The sequence below is a fragment of the Heptranchias perlo genome, unplaced genomic scaffold (assembly GCF_035084215.1).
Source record: "Heptranchias perlo isolate sHepPer1 unplaced genomic scaffold, sHepPer1.hap1 HAP1_SCAFFOLD_482, whole genome shotgun sequence".
Lineage (NCBI taxonomy): Eukaryota > Metazoa > Chordata > Chondrichthyes > Hexanchiformes > Hexanchidae > Heptranchias > Heptranchias perlo.
Window position 1 is genome coordinate 7,595 of NW_027139497.1, and position 18,289 is coordinate 25,883.

The 18,289-nt window shown below is 50.1% G+C and overlaps 1 protein-coding gene across 3 annotated transcripts; it reads right to left on the minus strand.

Moving 5' to 3' along the window:
* Positions 1 to 4,863: 4,863 nt before the first annotated feature.
* Positions 4,864 to 13,789, minus strand: LOC137313783 (ras-like GTP-binding protein O-RHO). Of its 3 annotated transcripts, none has more exons than XM_067979578.1 (5): positions 13,679 to 13,789; positions 11,887 to 12,044; positions 10,584 to 10,704; positions 8,954 to 9,084; positions 4,864 to 6,780 (listed from the first exon to the last, which is right to left on the minus strand). In XM_067979578.1, exons 2-5 carry the CDS (start codon positions 12,040 to 12,042, stop codon positions 6,607 to 6,609), a joined length of 582 nt encoding a protein of 193 aa, XP_067835679.1. In that variant the 5' UTR covers positions 12,043 to 12,044; positions 13,679 to 13,789; the 3' UTR covers positions 4,864 to 6,606. The 3 variants fall into 3 exon arrangements, with proteins under 3 accessions (XP_067835679.1, XP_067835678.1, XP_067835680.1); XM_067979577.1 differs by having other exon boundaries at positions 11,887 to 12,049; XM_067979579.1 differs by lacking the exon at positions 13,679 to 13,789 and adding an exon at positions 13,061 to 13,527 and having other exon boundaries at positions 11,887 to 12,049.
* Positions 13,790 to 18,289: the final 4,500 nt, after the last annotated feature.

The following is an 18,289-nucleotide window of genomic DNA, read 5'->3' on the forward strand; positions in this document are numbered from 1 at the left end:
CTGCTGAAGATGCTGCCTCTCGCTTGACTCCAGTTCCAAAGCCCAGCAGCCCTAAGTGACCATCCTTCACACTGTGAGCCTAGATAGTGGGGGTATCACAGCAGAGCCTGATCCTACCTTCACCTGACAGACGCACACACTCCGTGCAGCAGGGGTCCCTGGATGGTGATCACGGGCGGACTGGTATTCCCCCCCCCCCAACTTCTGTGGCACTGAGGCCAATTTTAGTGCTCTTAGAAAATCAGATAATGTGGTCTCCATATTATAAAAAGGTTATCAAGGCACTGGAGAAAGTGCAAAAAAGATTTACAAGGATGATACCAGAACTGGGAGGTGAAAACTATCAGGAAAGACTGAACAGGCTGGGACTCTTTTCTCTAGAAAAGAGAAGGCCTGATAGAGGTCTTTAAAATTATGAAGGGGTTTGATAGGGTAGGCATAGAGAAGACATTTCCACTTGTGTGGGGAGTCCAAAACTAGGGGCCATAAGTATAAGATAGTCACTAATAAATCCAATAGGGAATTCAGGAGAAACTTCTTTACCCAGAGAGTGGGGAGATGAAGGAGGGTGGGAGGAAGCTCGTGTGGAGCATAAACACCGGTGCCCTGGCCAATATTTATCCCTCAATCAACACCTAAATACAGGTTATCTGCTCATTTATCTCATTGCTGTTTGTGGGACCTTGCTGTGCGCAAATCGGCTGCTGCGTTTCCTGCGTTACAACGGTGACTACCAAAAAAAAATGAATTAACTGGTTATACACCTTAACGGCTTTGCGTGGACAGGTTGCCATGTTTGCCCACAAAACAGCGACCACACATCAAAAGTAACTGATGGGCTGTAAAGCGCTTTGGGACATCCTGAGGCTGTGAAAGACGCTGTAGAAATGCACGTTCTTTCTTTCAATACTTTTTCGACAGGTGATTTACAATCTGACCCCGCTTCTGCGCATTGAAATCTCCCTCCCCGACATTTTTTAAAAAAATGTTAAAACATGCAACAAAAAAAAATCCAACAAAAGTAAAAGTCTGGCAACAAATGGAACATTTCAACAGACCTTCCAACTCACCCTTGAGTCCACACACATTCCTCTTAAAATATATACCAACTCTTATCTCATCGCTCAACCTGGATGATGAGTCCCGTACCTGAAATATTAACAGATGCAGACGGGTCTGTTGCATACCATTCCCCTACAATTTTTCTTTTCTTTTTATAAAATAAAAATGTATCTCACCACTAGTGCTTAATTCACCGGGGCATTCTTACCAAAAAGGCACTGCGAGGGGCCAAACTTTATCCAGGGGGTCCCCTCAACTCATAGAAGGTTCCGGCACGGAACCACTCGGCCCATCGAGTCTGCGTCGGTGTTTCTCCTCCGCCCGAGTCGAATCCCCACTCTTTGACGTTCCTCTTTTCCACGCGGCTTAATTCCCCTTTTCAGAGGAATTTGAGGATTCCGCTCCAGGGACGGTGAGTGGCCGGTGAATTCCGCACCGCATCCGGTCTGGGGGGGGGCCTCATTTATTTTTGTTATCGTACAGCATGGGAGGAGGCCGTTCGGCCCATCGTGCCCGTGCCGGCTCTTCTTTCGAGAGAGCTACCCAATTAGTCCCGGTCGTCTGCCCTTTACGTGCAGCCATGCAAATTTTTTCCTTTTCAAGTTCATATATCCATTTCAAAACTCACCGATGAGGGGAGCAGGAGGGGGTGGGGGTTAGATCCTCATCCTGCCCCCAAAATTAACCTATTTCAACCCCTCTCACTTAAAACAAAAATATGCTCCTTATGTTTGAAGATTTATATAAAATATATACGTACACAGGATCACCTCCAGTTTCTCTTCCCCTCCCACCCTTCCCTCAATTAATAATGTACATCAAGCCTCATCAAAAGGTCACACTAGCCCAGATTGGAAGGTCTGTTTGGAGTTGAGTTGAGTCATGGTTAACGTGCAGCCAAATCTTACCTTCAAATGGCTGCTGACACCATTGCTTCAGGATCAATTCAAACCCAACAACATCAAAATAAAATCTTAAAACAAGGTGAAAATGTCAACAATAAATAAAGGAAATCAAAAAGGGAAAGGAAACTGCACGTCAAGCAGTGAGGGGGGTTTTTCTTTTTAACAGTAATGATTAAATGTTCCTCCTTTCCCCCTCACAAATCTCAGACACACGCACGCACAAAATGGCGCCCGGCCCCAGCGAAGACAAAACAACTCCCTCCCCGCCTCGGCGCGCCAGCTCTCCATTGGTCCTCCCGCCGCCCTTGCTCCCGCCCCTGCGGCGCGCTGATTGGTCACGCCGCCCGTCCGTCAAGGGCAGGTTACGCGGCCCGTCGGCGCCCGGCGGGGGGGGGGGGAATGGATTGGCCCAATGCTGCCGTTGTCATTGACGACTCACCGCCCCGCCCCTCCCCTCCCCGTCGATGAATGACGGCTCATTTGAATAGGCACCGCCCACCCCCACCGCTCATTCGTTGATTGACAGCCAGACGCCAGTCTGCGACTGGCGGGATGAATTCTGAATGAACCCAACTGGAGAAGATTCCCGCCCACAACTTTCTCCTGAAGGCAGTGATTTCTCCTGGGGTCCAGTTCCATGGGGAGCCCTTGCATTTACACAACACCCCCCTCAGGAACGTCTCAAAGCACTTCCCATCCAATGAATAACTTTGAGCTGCAGTGACTGAGTTATGCTATGCACAGCAAGATCCCACAAACCAATGCCCTGAGAATGCTTCTTGATGGTGTTGTTTGAAGGGGAAAGAAAGCTTGTTTTTTTTTTGTATTCGTTCGTGGGATGTGCTGGCGAGGCCGGCATTTATTGCCCATTCCTAATTGCCCCTCGAGAAGGTGGTGGTGAGCCGCCTTCTTGAACCGCTGCAGTCCGTGTGGTGAAGGTTCTCCCACAGTGCTGTTAGGGAGGGAGTTCCAGGATTTGGACCCAGCGACGATGAAGCAACGGCCGATATATTTCCAAGTCGGGATGGTGTGCGACTTGGAGGGGAACGTGCAGGTGGTGTTGTTCCCATGTGCCTGCTGCCCTTGTTCTTCTAGGTGGTAGAGGTCACGGGTTTGGGAGGTGCTGTCGAAGATGCCTTGGCGAGTTGCTGCAGTGCATCCTGTGGATGGTGTACACTGCAGCCACGGTGCGTCGGTGGTGAAGTGGAATGAATGTTTAGGGTGGTTGATGGGGTGCCAATCAAGCAGGCTGCTTTGTCCTGGATGGTGTCAAGCTTCTTGAGTGTTATTGGAGCTGCACTCATCCAGGCAAGTGGAGAGTATTCCATCACACTCCTGACTTGTGCCTCGTAGATGGTGGAAAGGCTTTGGGAAGTCAGGAGGTGAGTCACTCGCTGCAGAATACCCGCCTCTGACCTGCTCTTGTCGCCACAGTAGTTATATGGCTGGTCTAGTTAAGTTTCTGGTCAATGGTGACCCCCAGGATGTTGATGGTGGGGGATTCAGCGATGGTAATGCCATTGAATGTCATGGGGAGGTGGTTAGACTCTCTCTTGTTGGAGATGGTCATTGCCTGGCACTTGTCTGGCACCAATGTTACTTGCCACTTATCAGCCCAAGCCTGGATGTTGTCCAGGTCTTGCTGCATGCGGGCACGGACTGCTTCATTATCTGAGGGGTTGCGAATGGAACTGAACACTGTGCAATCATCAGCGAACATCCCTATTTCTGACCTTATGGTGGAGGGAAGGTCACTGATGAAGCAGCTGAAGATGGTTGGGCCTGGGACACTGCCTTGAGGAACTCCTGCAGCAATGTCCTGGGGCTGAGATGATTGGCCTCCAAAAACCACTACCATCTTCCTTTGTGCTAGGTATGACTCCAGCCACTGGAGAGTTTTCCCCGATTCCCATTGACTTACGTGAATGGGGCAGCCCCTCTCTATAAGCAGCAGGGACCTGGTGATAACGTGTGAGGTACTCGTGGCGTTGCTCTACGTGGCCAAGGTCAGGCCCATTCCCCACGGTTCCGCCGTCACGAGCTATCTTCCACTTTATCTGGAGGTCCAAGGTAGAACGCGTCCGCAGGGATGCCATGTAGAAGCCCCTAGACAAAGTGGGGAGGGGGTTCAAGAAGGAAGCACAGTCTTTAAAATTAGAGCTAGGCCGTTCAGGTGTAAAATCAGAGTCGTGGAAAGCTGGAACTCTCCCCTTAAAAGGCTGCGGATCAATTGAAGCTTTCAAGACTGAGATCAATAGATTTTTGTTGGCTAAGGGTATCAAGGTGGGTAGATCACCCGTGATCTAAAATCGAATGATGGGAGTCGGTTTGAGGGGCTGAATGGCCTGCTCCTAACACCACCCCAAGGTGGAGTTGTCTCACTCGGTACAGACTGGGGAAATGGATCCTGGGACCATCCCAGTCCATGTGGCTCAGCACCACAGAGGAGGAGCAGTCACCCACTGCCACATACTGTTATGAAAGGTATTTTTCCCTCCATTAGTTTGGAAACACTTCAGTCAGGCACATTCGATAGGGAAGCGCCCTCTTTCCCCTCTTGGTCTCCAACCTCCAGGCACAATCACAGGCTGAGTGGAACCAGACTGAGACAGTTCGACCTCTGACCGTCCCAGGGCAGACCAGCTTGCTGCTCGAGGTATCTACTCAAAAGTACTGTTCGCCTTCGAAGCACACACCAAACCTGCCGAGGGGGTAGGTGGGGGCCTCGGTTTAACATCTCATCCCAAAGACGGCACTTCCGACCCTTGCTCGGTACTGGGAGCGTCGGCCTGGATTATGGGCTCGAACACACGACCTTCTGATTCAGAGGAGAGAGTGCGACCACAAATGAATCTTCACGCCCACAACACCAAAGACGGAGACACCAGCACGAAGGTAAAGAAAGCGATTTATAATTGATTTTATTTTTAAACTGTAATCGGTTTCATTCTTCATGTAGTAATACAAACGAGAACTGTTCTCTTGCTGAAATTTACAAAGATACTCCAAAGGGATTTTTTATTAAATGAATAAATTACAGTTTAGTAACAAATGGTTGCGAGTATAAACGTATGGAGGAAAGATCGGCAGCTCACCTCGTACACAACGATTTAGTTACTGCCAGCGAGAGAACGAGCAGTAAAGGAATCTTCAGAAAACACCTCGCCCGAGCGAGCTAGGCGGAGAAAGCTCCGGGGGTATTCAACCGCAGGGGGTGTCATGAGCTTGGCTGTGGAGACCTTAAAAAGGCTGCAAACAGTGCCACACTCCTCAAAATGGCTGCCACCCCAAGGGAATGACAAGGGAGATGATTTTTTTTTTAAAAAAAGGTATGACCAGATAAAAAAGTTCAGTGACTAATGTTACGAGTAAGCAGAAAGCAAACAGAGCACACAGGTACACAAACGCCCAGTCAGGGGCTTTTACCGTGAGCTGGGGTCAATCAGAAAACCGTTTTATATCAGTGGAGAAACCTTGAAATAGAGGAAGACATAGAACTCACTAGTTTTTAGAAATTTTACATTTGTAAATGGATATCAAAAATGTTATATCCTCCCCCCATGATACCAGCCTGTGACTTTATATGTACAGGTTGTACGGCCAATGCACAGTTGACAGGTGAAGAATCGTTTCCCTCCACATCTCAACCAGAACAGGCCTCCCAAGGGATTCGAGACCAGAGTTATATTTTTCCTCTTTCCCTCCCACCCCCCCCAAAATATTCCCAATTCAGGTAGACAGCCCCACCCCTCTTCCAGTCCGACCCAATCAGCATCACATTCCAGTTAATTAACATTAATAAACTGCTGCAGCCTTCTTAATTTCCAAACCGTAACTCGCTACTCACTTTCAGCAAGGTAAAGTACAGCACGGGTTAGATACAGAGTAAAGCTCCCTCTACACTGCCCCATCAAACACTCCCAGGGCAGGTAGAGCACAGGTCAAATTCACAATAAAGCCCCACTCTACAGGGGAGAGGAGGTCGCTGGCAGAGGAAACACACTCACCGCCAACTGGCAGGGGGGGGTGGGGGGAGTCCTATGACGCAAATATCAGAAACACAGAAAAACATGCACACACAAGATAACAGCGGTGTCAGGCGCCAACTAGTCAAGAGATCGGTAATTCGACAGGACGTAATCCAGAATTCCAGCCGCACACTGATCCGGGGAACCAGGAAACGCTCGGCGATGGGAACTCTCTTGGCAATGGTACAGAGAAACCCAGCCTGGCACGACAGCACCCGGTCGATCAGCTGCGGGCTGCGGCGCGCAGCACCGGCTTCCAAGGGACCCAGGTCCCCAGTCTGGGGTCAGCGCAGGCGGCAGAGCTGGCGAGAGGCTGGACTGCGGCGAGATTTCCCACAGCGGCGAGCCAAGTCGTACTGACTGGCTGTTTGGCTCGGACGAAACGATGCAACAAAAAAAGTGTAAATTTCCTTCCAGAATTTGACAGACAAAATAATAATAAATTGATTCCATAACGTAGGATTGCGACGAGAGCAGGGTCAGGCAACGATCCATATGTCTGTGAATATTGTAAATCCGATAATGTAGCTGAGATGGGGATCCAGGGAGGGGGGGGGGGGGGGGTAAAAAAGGAGGGGGTGGAGGCTGGTGCACCTTTCTCTCTCCTCCTTTTATAACAGGAGGCACGGGCTCTTGCTCTTGGACTTCTTGGCCTGCAGGGCGGCACGCGTCGCCAGCTCGAAAACCTCGCGCACCCCGTCTTTCGTCTTGGCCGAGCACTCCAAGTAGCCAAAGGCATTGATGCGGCTGCCCATCTCCTTCGCCTCATCGGGTTTCACTGGTTCCTGCGAGCGGGCGGGAACGAACGTGAGTGCCAACAAACATCACCATGTGGTTTGGTTTCTCTCCCAACAACTCTTTTCGCCCCCCCGACAGAGGTGCTGACTCTCACCGGGGTACAGATCCACCGACACCCTAAGGCACCACACCCAAGCACCGATCCTCGACCACGAGGGGCATCACTGCCGAGGGCGGCCATGTCCTCAGCCATCTCCCACGCTGTCCAGCAGGAGTCACTGGATAGTGTTCAGAGGCAGGAACCACCTGCCGACATCCCCCCCTTCCCCAACACATTCGACAGGCACCGGAGGCTGTCTGTAACCACTACTGTTGAAGCAGAGTTAGAGGGCAGAGGGACAAATGGACCAGGAAACAAACACAGATCTGCACAACATTAAATGGGTGGGGCGAGTGTGTGATAGGGGAGAGTGCACAGGGGGTGTGGGGGAGATTAAATGGGTCGGGAGAGTGTGATAGGGGAGTGTGCATAGGGGGTGTGGGGGGAGATTAAATGGGTAGGGAGAGTGTGTGATGGGGAGTGTGTACAGGGGGTGTGGGGGAGATTAAATGGGTGGGGAGTGTGATAGGGGAGTGTGTACAGGGGGTGTGGGGGAGATTAAATGGGTGGGGAGTGTGATAGGGGAGAGTGTACAGGGGGTGTGGGGGAGATTAAATGGGTGGGGAGTGTGATAGGGGAGAGTGTACAGGGGGTGTGGGGGAGATTAAATGGGTGGGGAGAGTCTGTGATGGGGAGAGTGTACAGGGGGTGTGGGGGGAGATTAAATGGGTGGGGAGAGTCTGTGATGGGGGAGAGTGTACAGGGGGTGTGGGGGAGATTAAATGGGTGGGGCAAGTGTGTGATAGGGGAGTGTACACAGGGGGTGTGGGGGAGATTAAATGGGTGGGGAGAGTCTGTGATGGGGAGAGTGTACAGGGGGTGTGGGGGGAGATTAAATGGGTGGGGCGAGTGTGTGATGGGGAGAGTGTACAGGGGGTGTGGGGGAGATTAAATGGGTGGGGAGAGTCTGTGATGGGGAGAGTGTACAGGGGGTGTGGGGGGAGATTAAATGGGTGGGGCGAGTGTGTGATAGGGGAGTGTACACAGGGGGTGTGGGGGAGATTAAATGGGTGGGGAGAGTCTGTGATGGGGGAAGAGTGTACAGGGGGTGTGGGGGAGATTAAATGGGTGGGGCGAGTGTGTGATCGGGGAGAGTGTACACAGGGGGTGTGGGGGAGATTAAATGGGTGGGGAGAGTCTGTGATAGGGGAGAGTGTACAGGGGGTGTGGGGGAGATTAAATGGGTGGGGCGAGTGTGTGATAGGGGAGAGTGTACAGGGGGTGTGGGGGAGATTAAATGGGTGGGGAGAGTCTGTGATGGGGAGAGTGTACAGGGGGTGTGGGGGAGATTAAATGGGTGGGGCGAGTGTGTGATAGGGGAGAGTGTACAGGGGGTGTGGGGGAGATTAAATGGGTGGGGAGAGTCTGTGATGGGGAGAGTGTACAGGGGGTGTGGGGGAGATTAAATGGGTGGGGCGAGTGTGTGATGGGGAGAGTGTACAGGGGGTGTGGGGGGAGATTAAATGGGTGGGGAGAGTCTGTGATAGGGGAGAGTGTACAGGGGGTGTGGGGGGAGATTAAATGGGTGGGGAGAGTCTGTGATGGAGAGAGTGTACAGGGGGTGTGGGGGGGAGATTAAATGGGTGGGGAGAGTCTGTGATGGGGAGAGTGTACAGGGGGTGTGGGGGAGATTAAATGGGTGGGGAGAGTCTGTGATGGGGAGAGTGTACAGGGGGTGTGGGGGAGATTAAATGGGTGGGGAGAGTCTGTGATGGGGAGAGTGTACAGGGGGTGTGGGGGGAGATTAAATGGGTGGGGAGAGTCTGTGATGGGGAGAGTGTACAGGGGGTGTGGGGGGAGATTAAATGGGTGGGGAGAGTCTGTGATGGGGAGAGTGTACAGGGGGTGTGGGGGAGATTAAATGGGTGGGGAGAGTGTGTGATAGGGGAGAGTGTACAGGGGGTGTGGGGGAGATTAAATGGGTGGGTACAGTGTGTGATAGGGGGGTGTGGGAGGAGATTAAATAGTCTGGATTCACCAGGACAATGGAGGGCACCGAGAGTTAGAATTCCAGTGGGGAGGGTGGCAAAATAAATGTTGACTGGGACTCATCGCCGTACCTGTTTCATTTTGGCCAGCTCCCGTCGTGTGTGTTCATCGCTCCTCAGATCCTTCTTGTTCCCCACCAGGATGATGGGAATGTTGGGGCAAAAGTGCTTCACCTCAGGGGTCCACTTCTCAGGGATATTTTCTGTCAAAAAAAGAGACAAAAACACCAATTTAAACCACCAGTCCCCATTTTAAAAGACACAGTTTTTAATAATACTTTGTTTTGATTTTTATTGATAGTTATAATTGCAAAACGTAGGGCAATTTGGAAAGCGGAGAAGTAGAGTTGATTGGAGCAAAGGGACATGCAAGACTGAGGCCCTACAGCACCACCACTGGTGGGAGAGTGTAATCACAGCGTGATGTTTACATAGGAAGTTTCCATTATAAATGTGAGTAAAAGAAATTAGAAAAAGTGCCTATGATTTTTATAAATGGATATATCTATTAAAAACAAACATAATTTAGTCCAAAAACAGCACAACTAATAAACTCAGTGCCGTACAAATGATAGGTTAGGTCCTCGGATCCTGCCACATTTTCTGCTCTATATGGTCGAACAATCCTATAAACACTCATTGGGCACGGTAGCCTAGTGGTTATGGTAGCAGGCTAGTAGCCCGGAGCGAGGAGAGTTCAAATCTCACCAGAGCAAGTTGCGAAAGTGAATTCCATAAATCTGGTAATGTGAGGGAAAAATAAAAAGAAAAAACGAACATGAAAGATGTTGTCGGACAGTCCTAAAAAAAAATCTAACCGGTTCACTAATGCCCTTCAAGAAAGGGAACCTGCCATCCCTGCCCAGCCTGCACGTGACTCCAGTCTCACACTCAGTGCCCTCATGGATGGGCAATGAATATCTGCCACACCCAGAGAACAAATTAATAAAAACAACCACCTAGGACAGAGGTTTTCAAACCAAGTGCCCAACCAGCCAGTCATTTGACGTGTTACTCCGTTGATAGCACTCTTGACCGAGTCAGAAGGCCGTGGGTTAATTCCCACTCCAAGGACCAGCGCAGGAAATCTAGCCCCACACTCCAACGCAGTACTGAGGGAGCGCTGCACTGTTGGTGCTGCTGTCTTTCAGATGAGACGTTAAACCAAGGCCCCTTCTGCTCCCTCAGGTGGGTCAAAATGATCCCATGGCCATTATGCGTGAAGAGCACTGTAGTCTGTCTTTCAGTTCAGTTAATGGAAACATAGGAACAGGAGGCAGCCATTCAGCCCCTCGAGCCTGTTCCACCATTCAATTAGTTCATGGCTGATCTGTATCTTAACTCCATTTACCCACCTTGGTTCCATAACCCTGAATACCCTTGCCTAACAAAAAAAAAAATCAATCTCAGTTTTGAAATTTCCAATTGACCCCCAGCCTCAACAGCATTTGGGGGGGGGGGGGGGGGGGGGTGTTCCAGATTCCCACTCCCCTTTGTGTGAAGAAGTGCTTCCTGACATCACCCCTGAACGGCCTAGCTCTAATTTTATTATTCCCCCTTGTTCTGGACTCTCCCGCTAAAGGAAATAATTTCTCTCCATCAAAGCTGTTAATCATCTTAAAAAAGGACCTCAGTTACAATACCCCTTAAATCTTCTGTATTCAAGCCTAGGAGAAGGGAATTAACAAAAACAAACTCTTACCTAAACTGTCTGGGCTGTCAATAGAAAAGCACATTAAAATAACGTCTGTGTCGGGGTAGGAGAGGGGTCTCAGCCGGTCGTAGTCCTCCTGGCCAGCCGTGTCCCAGAGTGCCAATTCCACCTGAAAAACATTTACCGGCATGCATTAGAGACCCCACTATACTCCCGACCTAATCCACACTGCAGCCAGGAATGTCTCATCTTCTGATAAGCTCCGTGAAGCAGCAGGTGGAACTGGTGTTCCCACCCCGCACTCCTCCAATCGGACCAGGCCATACAAGGGGTGTCTGGGCTCCTCAGGTGCTCTTCTAAATAGCAAAGAATTGCCCAATGCGGCCCACACCAAACAGCCACTGAACAGCGATCAAGTGTGGGAACCAATATCCTTCTCCGAGTACAGGGGTAGCGCCCCGGTCACCACCAACAGGGGCTCTTCACCAATGAAGCAATTTCAGGCAAGGGATGGGAGGGAGCGGACACACGCTACAGCTGACTGCAAGGGCACAAGATTGTTTATATCACTGGTTCCCACTGAATCACTGCCCTGTGGGGGCAATTAATTATTACCCCAGGCCCGTCCCCGCCAGTACTGCGGCCCAGAGATATCCGGGGACAGGCCCGTCCCCGCCAGTACTGCGGCCCAGAGATATCCGGGGACAGGCCCGTCCCCGCCAGTACTGCGGCCCAGAGATATCCGGGGACAGGCCCGTCCCCGCCAGTACTGCGGCCCAGAGATATCCGGGGACAGGCCCGTCCCCGCCAGTACTGGGGCCCAGAGATATCAGAGGACAGGCCCGTCCCCACCAGTACTGGGGCCCAGAGATATCCAGGGACAGGCCCGTCCCCACCAGTACTGCGGCCCAGAGATATCCAGGGACAGGCCCGTCCCCGCCAGTACTGCGGCCCAGAGATATCCGGGGACAGGCCCGTCCCCGCCAGTACTGGGGCCCAGAGATATCCGGGGACAGGCCCGTCCCCACCAGTACTGGGGCCCAGAGATATCCAGGGACAGGCCCGTCCCCACCAGTACTGCGGCCCAGAGATATCCAGGGACAGGCCCGTCCCCGCCAGTACTGCGGCCCAGAGCTGTACCAGTTCCGGGAATGTCAGCCTGGATTTTGTGCTAAAGTCTCTGGAGTGGGGCTCGAACCCATGACCTTCTGAGTCAGAGGCAAGAGTGCTACCCACTGAGCCACGGCCGACACAACAAACCATAACCTCACTTCAAAAGCACTTCCTGGTGTGTGAAGGGCTTTGGGACTCAGCGAGGACGATATAACAATGCAAGCCCCTCCTTACGCACCTGCTTTCCGTCCACTTCAATGTCCGCCACGTAGTTTTCGAACACAGTAGGGACGTAAACCTCTGGGAACTGATCCTTGCTGAAGACGATCAGGAGACACGTCTTCCCGCAGGCCCCGTCACCGACTATCACCAGCTTCTTACGGATCGCTGCCATGGCTGCGCTGGAACAGAGAGAGGGAGACGGGGAGTGACTTTTTTTATTATTCGTTCATGGGATGTGGGCATCGTCGGCGAGGCCGGCATTTATTGCCCATCCCTAATTGCCCCTTGAGACGGTGGTGGTGAGCCGCCTTCTTGAACCGCTGCAGTCCGTGTGGTGAAGGTTCTCCCACAGTGCCGTTAGGAAGGGAGTTCCAGGATTTGGACCCAGCGACGATGAAGGAACGGCCGATATATTTCCAGGTGGACGCTATAGCAAAGCGCAGGGCGCCGCTCGTACAAGCAGCTGCAGATTGAAACTACGCAGCGACGCACTGTGTTTCAAGCTTTAACAGCAGCAGTGTTAGTAAGTTAAAAGTCACATTGAGAGCATGAGAGAGGATTAAGATGGTCAGTGAGTAAATGGGACATTTAGGGAGGTCCCTGGTCCCATCCGTGTCGAGCTGGCACAATTGGCCTCAGTGCCCGCCCTCCCTCTCCGTGGAAATTAGCCACGTTTCCTGCTCCTGATCGTAATCCATTGCCCCCTGGGCGAGGGCGGGAAATGGAGTCGAATAAACCGCACACACTTACCGTCTGGGCTCTCGCAGACAGGGAGAGGGAGAGGGCTACCGCACTCCAGCACCTCCAGGGAGTGGGGAAGAGTGAGAGGGGAGGGAGGAGGGGGAGGGAGGAGGATGAGGGTGAGGGGAGTAAAAAGTTCACTTCGCCGACTTTGTGCGGCTCCGGAGTTCCGGGTTGGGCGGGAAGTGACGCGCGGGGCCCCAACCGGAAGTGGCCGCGCGAGGCCTATGCGGAAGTGCGGCCTTGCCCCTCTTTTTACCCAAAAAAAAGATTTCTTCAAACAAAACAACCAAAATAAAAAAAGACATAAACCATTTAAACAAAAAAGGAAACAAAAGAAAAACCCATTCAAAGTGAATAAATACAACGCATCAAATAGAAAAGGGGGAGGGGGAGAAATTCCAGTCACAAAAAAACTTTTTCTTCAAAATTTAAAAAACAAAACTTACCTTAAAAACGTTCCAAAAGATAAAACGATCCCAAACAAAAAAAAAACTAAATTAAATTAAATCCCCGCCTCACGCTCGAGTTTGGTTTAAAACCGGCTCGACGACGACGACAACAACAACAACACAATTTTCTTTTTTTTCACAATTTTTGGGGGGGGTTAATTATTTTGTTCAATATTAAAAAAAAAGAGATTTATGAGAGAAATAGTTTATAAAATCAGAGAGAGAGAGAAAAAAGATATTTTTAAAAAGCCCCTCGAAGGAGTTTGAACGTTAACGGATTGGAATCCCGAGCGGACATTTTCGAACGCCGGGGCTGGTTCGAATCCCAACCGCCAACCGCCGCCCGCGCGCTCCCGCTCCCCGCTCCTCACAGCCGGGCTCGGCGCCCACCGCGGCGGCTCGCATTTTCATTCCTCCTCTCTGCGTGTGTGAAAATAATGTTTTTTTTAACAACTCGATTTCCTGACAACATTCGCTTTCTCATCGAACGCCACCTTTCCCGGTCAAAAAACACACACACACACACAGAAGCAAGCAAACCCAGGTACTATTTTTTTTTTTGAAAATGTCTTAAGGAAAAAAAAACACACGCTGAAATAGATATGAAACTTTTACCTGCGTTCCGAACCAGTTTCTATCTTATAGATTTATATATTAGTCTGATAATTTATAAAGAATTATTTTCTCCTTTCGAGTGCGCCGCCTCTCAACCTAACTTGATCGGGGGGGGGGGTGTGGGCGGGTTTTTATGTGATGGACGCGGGCTTTCAGCCAATCGGGAGGCGGCCCGGCCGCCGGCCCGCCAATCGCGGTGGTTGTGCGGGTGAGGGGGCGGGACTTCCGGTTTGTGATCAGTTTTGGTTGCGTCGCGGGTGGAGTCCGCGGCCACGCCTTGCCCGGAGGGGGGGAGGGGAGAGAGAGAGGGGGTTGGGGGGGGGGGGGGAGGGAAATGGAGCAATAGTCAGACCCCCCCCCCCCCACCCCACCTTCCTCGCCACAAGCCCCGCCCCTGAGGAGCTGCAGGGAGCAGCAAGCACCAGCAGGGGGCGCTCTGGGACAAAAGTTTGATAAAGTTGCTCGCAACTTTTTCCCTCAGTTCAAAACTTTTAAGCCTGGGTGGTGGCATCAGGAGATCTCTTTAAAGCGTCTCTCGAGCTTCTAACCCCCGGGGAAAACAGCTCCAACAACGCTCAAGAAGCTCGACACCATCCAGGACAAAGCAGCCCGCTTGATCGGCACCCCATCCACCACCCTGAACATTCACTCCCTTCACCACCGGCGCACCGTGGCCGCAGTGTGTACCATCCACAGGATTCAATGCAGCAACTCGCCAAGGCTTCTTCGACAGCACCTCCCAAACCCGCGACCTCGACCACCGAGAAGGACAAGATGTGGAGATGCCGTTGATGGACTGGGGTGGATAAATGTAAGCAATCTTACAACACCAGGTTATAGTCCAACAGTTTTATTTGAAAATCACAAGCTTTCGGAGCTTACCTCCTTCGTCAGGTGAGTGAGGGGGGGGGGAAGGAAATGGAGCAATAGTCAGACCTCACTCACCTGACCGAAGGAGGTAAGTTCCGAAAGCTTGTGATTTTCAAATAAAACTGTTGGACTATAACCTGGTGTTGTAAGATTGCTTATATTAGAAGGACAAGGGCAGCAGGCACATGGGAATAACACCACCTGTACGTTCCCCTCCAAGTCACACACCATCCCGACTTGGAAATATATCGCCGTTCCTTCATCGTCGCTGGGTCAAAATCCTGGAACTCCCTTCCTAACAGCACTGTGGGAGAACCTTCACCACACGGACTGCAGCGGTTCAAGAAGGCGGCTCACCACCACCTTCTCAAGGGCAATTAGGAATGGGCAATAAATGCCGGCCTCGCCAGCGACGCCCACATCCCGTGAACGAATAAAAAAAAACTCGCTGCTCACGCCGCGGTCTCCTCTACACTGGGGAGACCAAACGCAGACTGGGTGATCGCTTAGCTGAACACCTCCACTCTGTCCGCAAACATGAATCTGAGCTTCCCATCGCTTGCCATTTTAATTCCCCGTCCCACTCCCACTCTGGCCTCTCTGTCCTCGGCCTCTTACACTGTTCCAATGAAGCTCAACGTAAGCTCGAGGAACAGCACCTCATCTTTCATTTAGGCATTTTACAACCTTCCGGACTCAATACTGATTTCAATAACTTCAGACCAAACCCACTGCCCCCTTTTTTTTCGAACAGCGAGTGCTGGTAATGGTTCTGCTTTTGCCATTTACAGTTACTCTAGACTGATCTTTTGTTTCTTTACTTGTCCCATTACCAACTTCCTTGCCTTGCACCATCATCATTTGTCATTTAATCACTCCTGTCCTGCAACCTATCACAGACCTTCCCTTTTGTTCTTTCCTCCCCTCTCTCCCTCCCCTGGCTCTGTACTTGCTTAAAAACTTTAACTCTTTAACATCTTCCAGTTCTGACAAAAGGTCTTCAACCTGAAACATTAACCCTGTTTCTTTCTCCACAGATGCTGCCTCACCTGCTGAGATTTTCCAGCATTTTCTGTTTCTATTCCCCTGTCCCAAAAACCACCCCTTGCAAAGCATTCCATATCTTTGTGGCGACTGGAGAAGCTGGGATTGTTCTCCTGAGAGCAGAGACGGTTAAGGGGACATTTAGTAGAAGTGGTCAGAGGACACAGATTTAAGATAATTGGCAAAAGAACCAGAAGTGAGATGAGGAGAATGTTTTTTTACGCAGCGAGTTGTGATGATCTGGAATATGTTGCCTGAAAGGTGGAAGCAGATTCAGTAGCAACTTTCAAAAGGGAATTGGAGAAATACTTGAAAAACAAAAATTTACAAGGCTGTAGGTTAAGAACAGGGGATTGAGACTAATTGGATAGCTCAAAGAATCGGCACAGGCACGATGGGCTGAATGGCCTTCTGTGCTGTAAAATTCTATGATCTATGATCTTTACATCACAGGTGGAAGTTTGTTTGTGTGTGTGTGTCAGCTCTTTAATAAAGCAAACTCAAACAAATCCCACCGCCCAGCTCCCTCCCCATAACCCCTGTATCATTAGAATTAAACAGGCACAGGAGGCCATTCGGCCCACTGTGCCTGTTCTTTGAAAGAGCTACCGATCCAATTAGTTCCCCACTCCCTCCTGCTCTTTCCCGGTCACCCCACAATTCTTTTCCTTTTCAAGTATATAGCCAATTCCCTTTTGAAAGTTACTATTGAATCCCCTATTAGGAAAAGGGCAGGGGAGTGGGATTAATTGGATCGCTCTTTCAAAGAACTGGCACAAGCACGATGGGCTGAATGGCCTCCTTCTGTGCTGTATCATTCTATGATTTGTGTCCTCTGGTTCCAGGCCCTCCTGCCACTGGAAACAGTTTCTCCCCATTGACTATGGAAACCCCTCATTATTTTGAACACCTCTATTAAATCTCCCCTTAACCTTCTCTGCTCCGAGGAGAACAGTCCCAGCTTCTCCAGTCTCTCCACATCACTGAAGTCCCTCATCCCTGGGACCATTCTAGTAAATCTCCTCTGCACCCTTCACCTAGGCCTTGACATCCTTCCTAAAGTGTCTTCCTCTGCTTCAAATATGTACCCAATTTTCCCTTGAAAGATGCAATGGTCTCTGCCCCCCTCCCCACAGCAAAGCATTCTATGCTGCAACTCTCATAACTCCCATAAAACACCATGGGACATTCCTGTATGTTAAAGGCTGTATATAAATGCAAGTTGTTGATGTTGTAGCTGTAAGACGAAGCACCATGGGTGTTTTTAAAGGTGCCATATAAATGAAAGAAGGATTTGTATTTATATCATCCAGGGAAGTCCACATGCAGCAAATTTAAAGTCTTCTTGTTCATGTATAGATTCCTCATGGCCTTGCTCAAACTTACCTCTGCAACCTTCTTTACCCTTCCGTCTCTTCATGTGGCATCTGGTCCTCTGCCATCTGTGCTTCCCCCCCTCACTGATGTACTATTATTAACAATGCCTTCAGCTATCTCTGTTCACACTGTCAATCCCTCCATCTTTCTACTTCCTTTTCTCCTTTTAAAAGTCTCTTGAAAACTCATCTCTTTAACCAAGCCTTTGGTTACTTCTGAAATTCCCCACCAAGTCCTCTCTTCTTTGTACATTAGTATATTAAAGGCCCTGTATAAGTGCAAGTTGTTGAATGACCAGTTGATTTGTTTTTGGTAATATTGGATGAGGGAGGAACGTGGGCCAGGACTCCAGAACTCCCTGGTTTTTTTTGAGACTAGAGCTATCAGAGCAAACAAGCTCAGTAACTCCCGAGCAAACAGACGTGTCCTTGGTTTGATGGACAGCACCTGTGACAATGCAGAACCTCCTCAATACTACACTAAAGTGTCAGCCCAGAGTATGGGCTTAAGTCTTGGAGCAGAGCTACAATGCATAATTATCTGACTTAGAAGCAAGAGCGCTACAAATTAAGCCAAGCTCGACAACATGAAGTAGGTGGGAAAACTATTTGAAAAAACTAATTTTGGTGTCTGGGTTATGTTTAAGACATTTCCAGAAAGCCATTCAAAATCTGTGCTATCTGGGCAATACTGCAGAGCTTCTGTCTCCAGTGGTCATTTACTCCATCAGCATCACCAAGATATCAAAGGGATCCTCTTCCCTAGATGCACTCTGGACCTGAGTTTTAGAGTGTCAATGGTCAAAGGCAGGTAGCAGTTCACCTGGGAAAACAGAGGAACTGAAGGGAAACTTTATCCTCACAGAGAATTTTTTTTTTTCAACATTTGCTGCTAGCCCACTATCTCAATTCAGGCAAAGATACAATTATATCAAAGGCTTAAAGGAGCTTCACTCGGAAAACAACCAGGAGCTCCCTGAAAAAAAGAAACTTAGCAGCGTGGATAATGGAGGGAGGGGGAATAACCAAACTCCAACACACAGTCCTTCTGATTTAACCATATTGAATCACAGCATAAAAAAGTGCTCATTTAGTATGTCTCTCTCCCCTCTTGCGGTGCCAGGTCAGGAGAGCAACATTCACACCATTATCACTGCTGCTGGGCAACCCATGTAAATATTAAAATAAAAAGCATAGGTTCTAGGTGGAACAGTGTAGAGGGAGCTTTACTCTGTATCTAACCCTGTACCTGCCCTGGGAGTGTTTGATGGGACAGCGTAGAGGGAGCTTTACTCTGTATCTAACCCTGTACCTGCCCTGG

Bases quoted from the DNA above. Each gene is read 5' to 3' on its own strand.
- LOC137313783 (XM_067979578.1), bottom strand. From the start codon at position 12,042: ATGGCAGCGATCCGTAAGAAGCTGGTGATAGTCGGTGACGGGGCCTGC. The intron at 9,085-10,583 runs GTAAGAGTTTGT...TTTTTTTGACAG, and splicing joins TGACAGCCCAGACAGTTTAG to AAAATATCCCTGAGAAGTGG. The intron at 6,781-8,953 runs GTACGGCGATGA...GCCCGCTCGCAG, and splicing joins AGCTGGCCAAAATGAAACAG to GAACCAGTGAAACCCGATGA.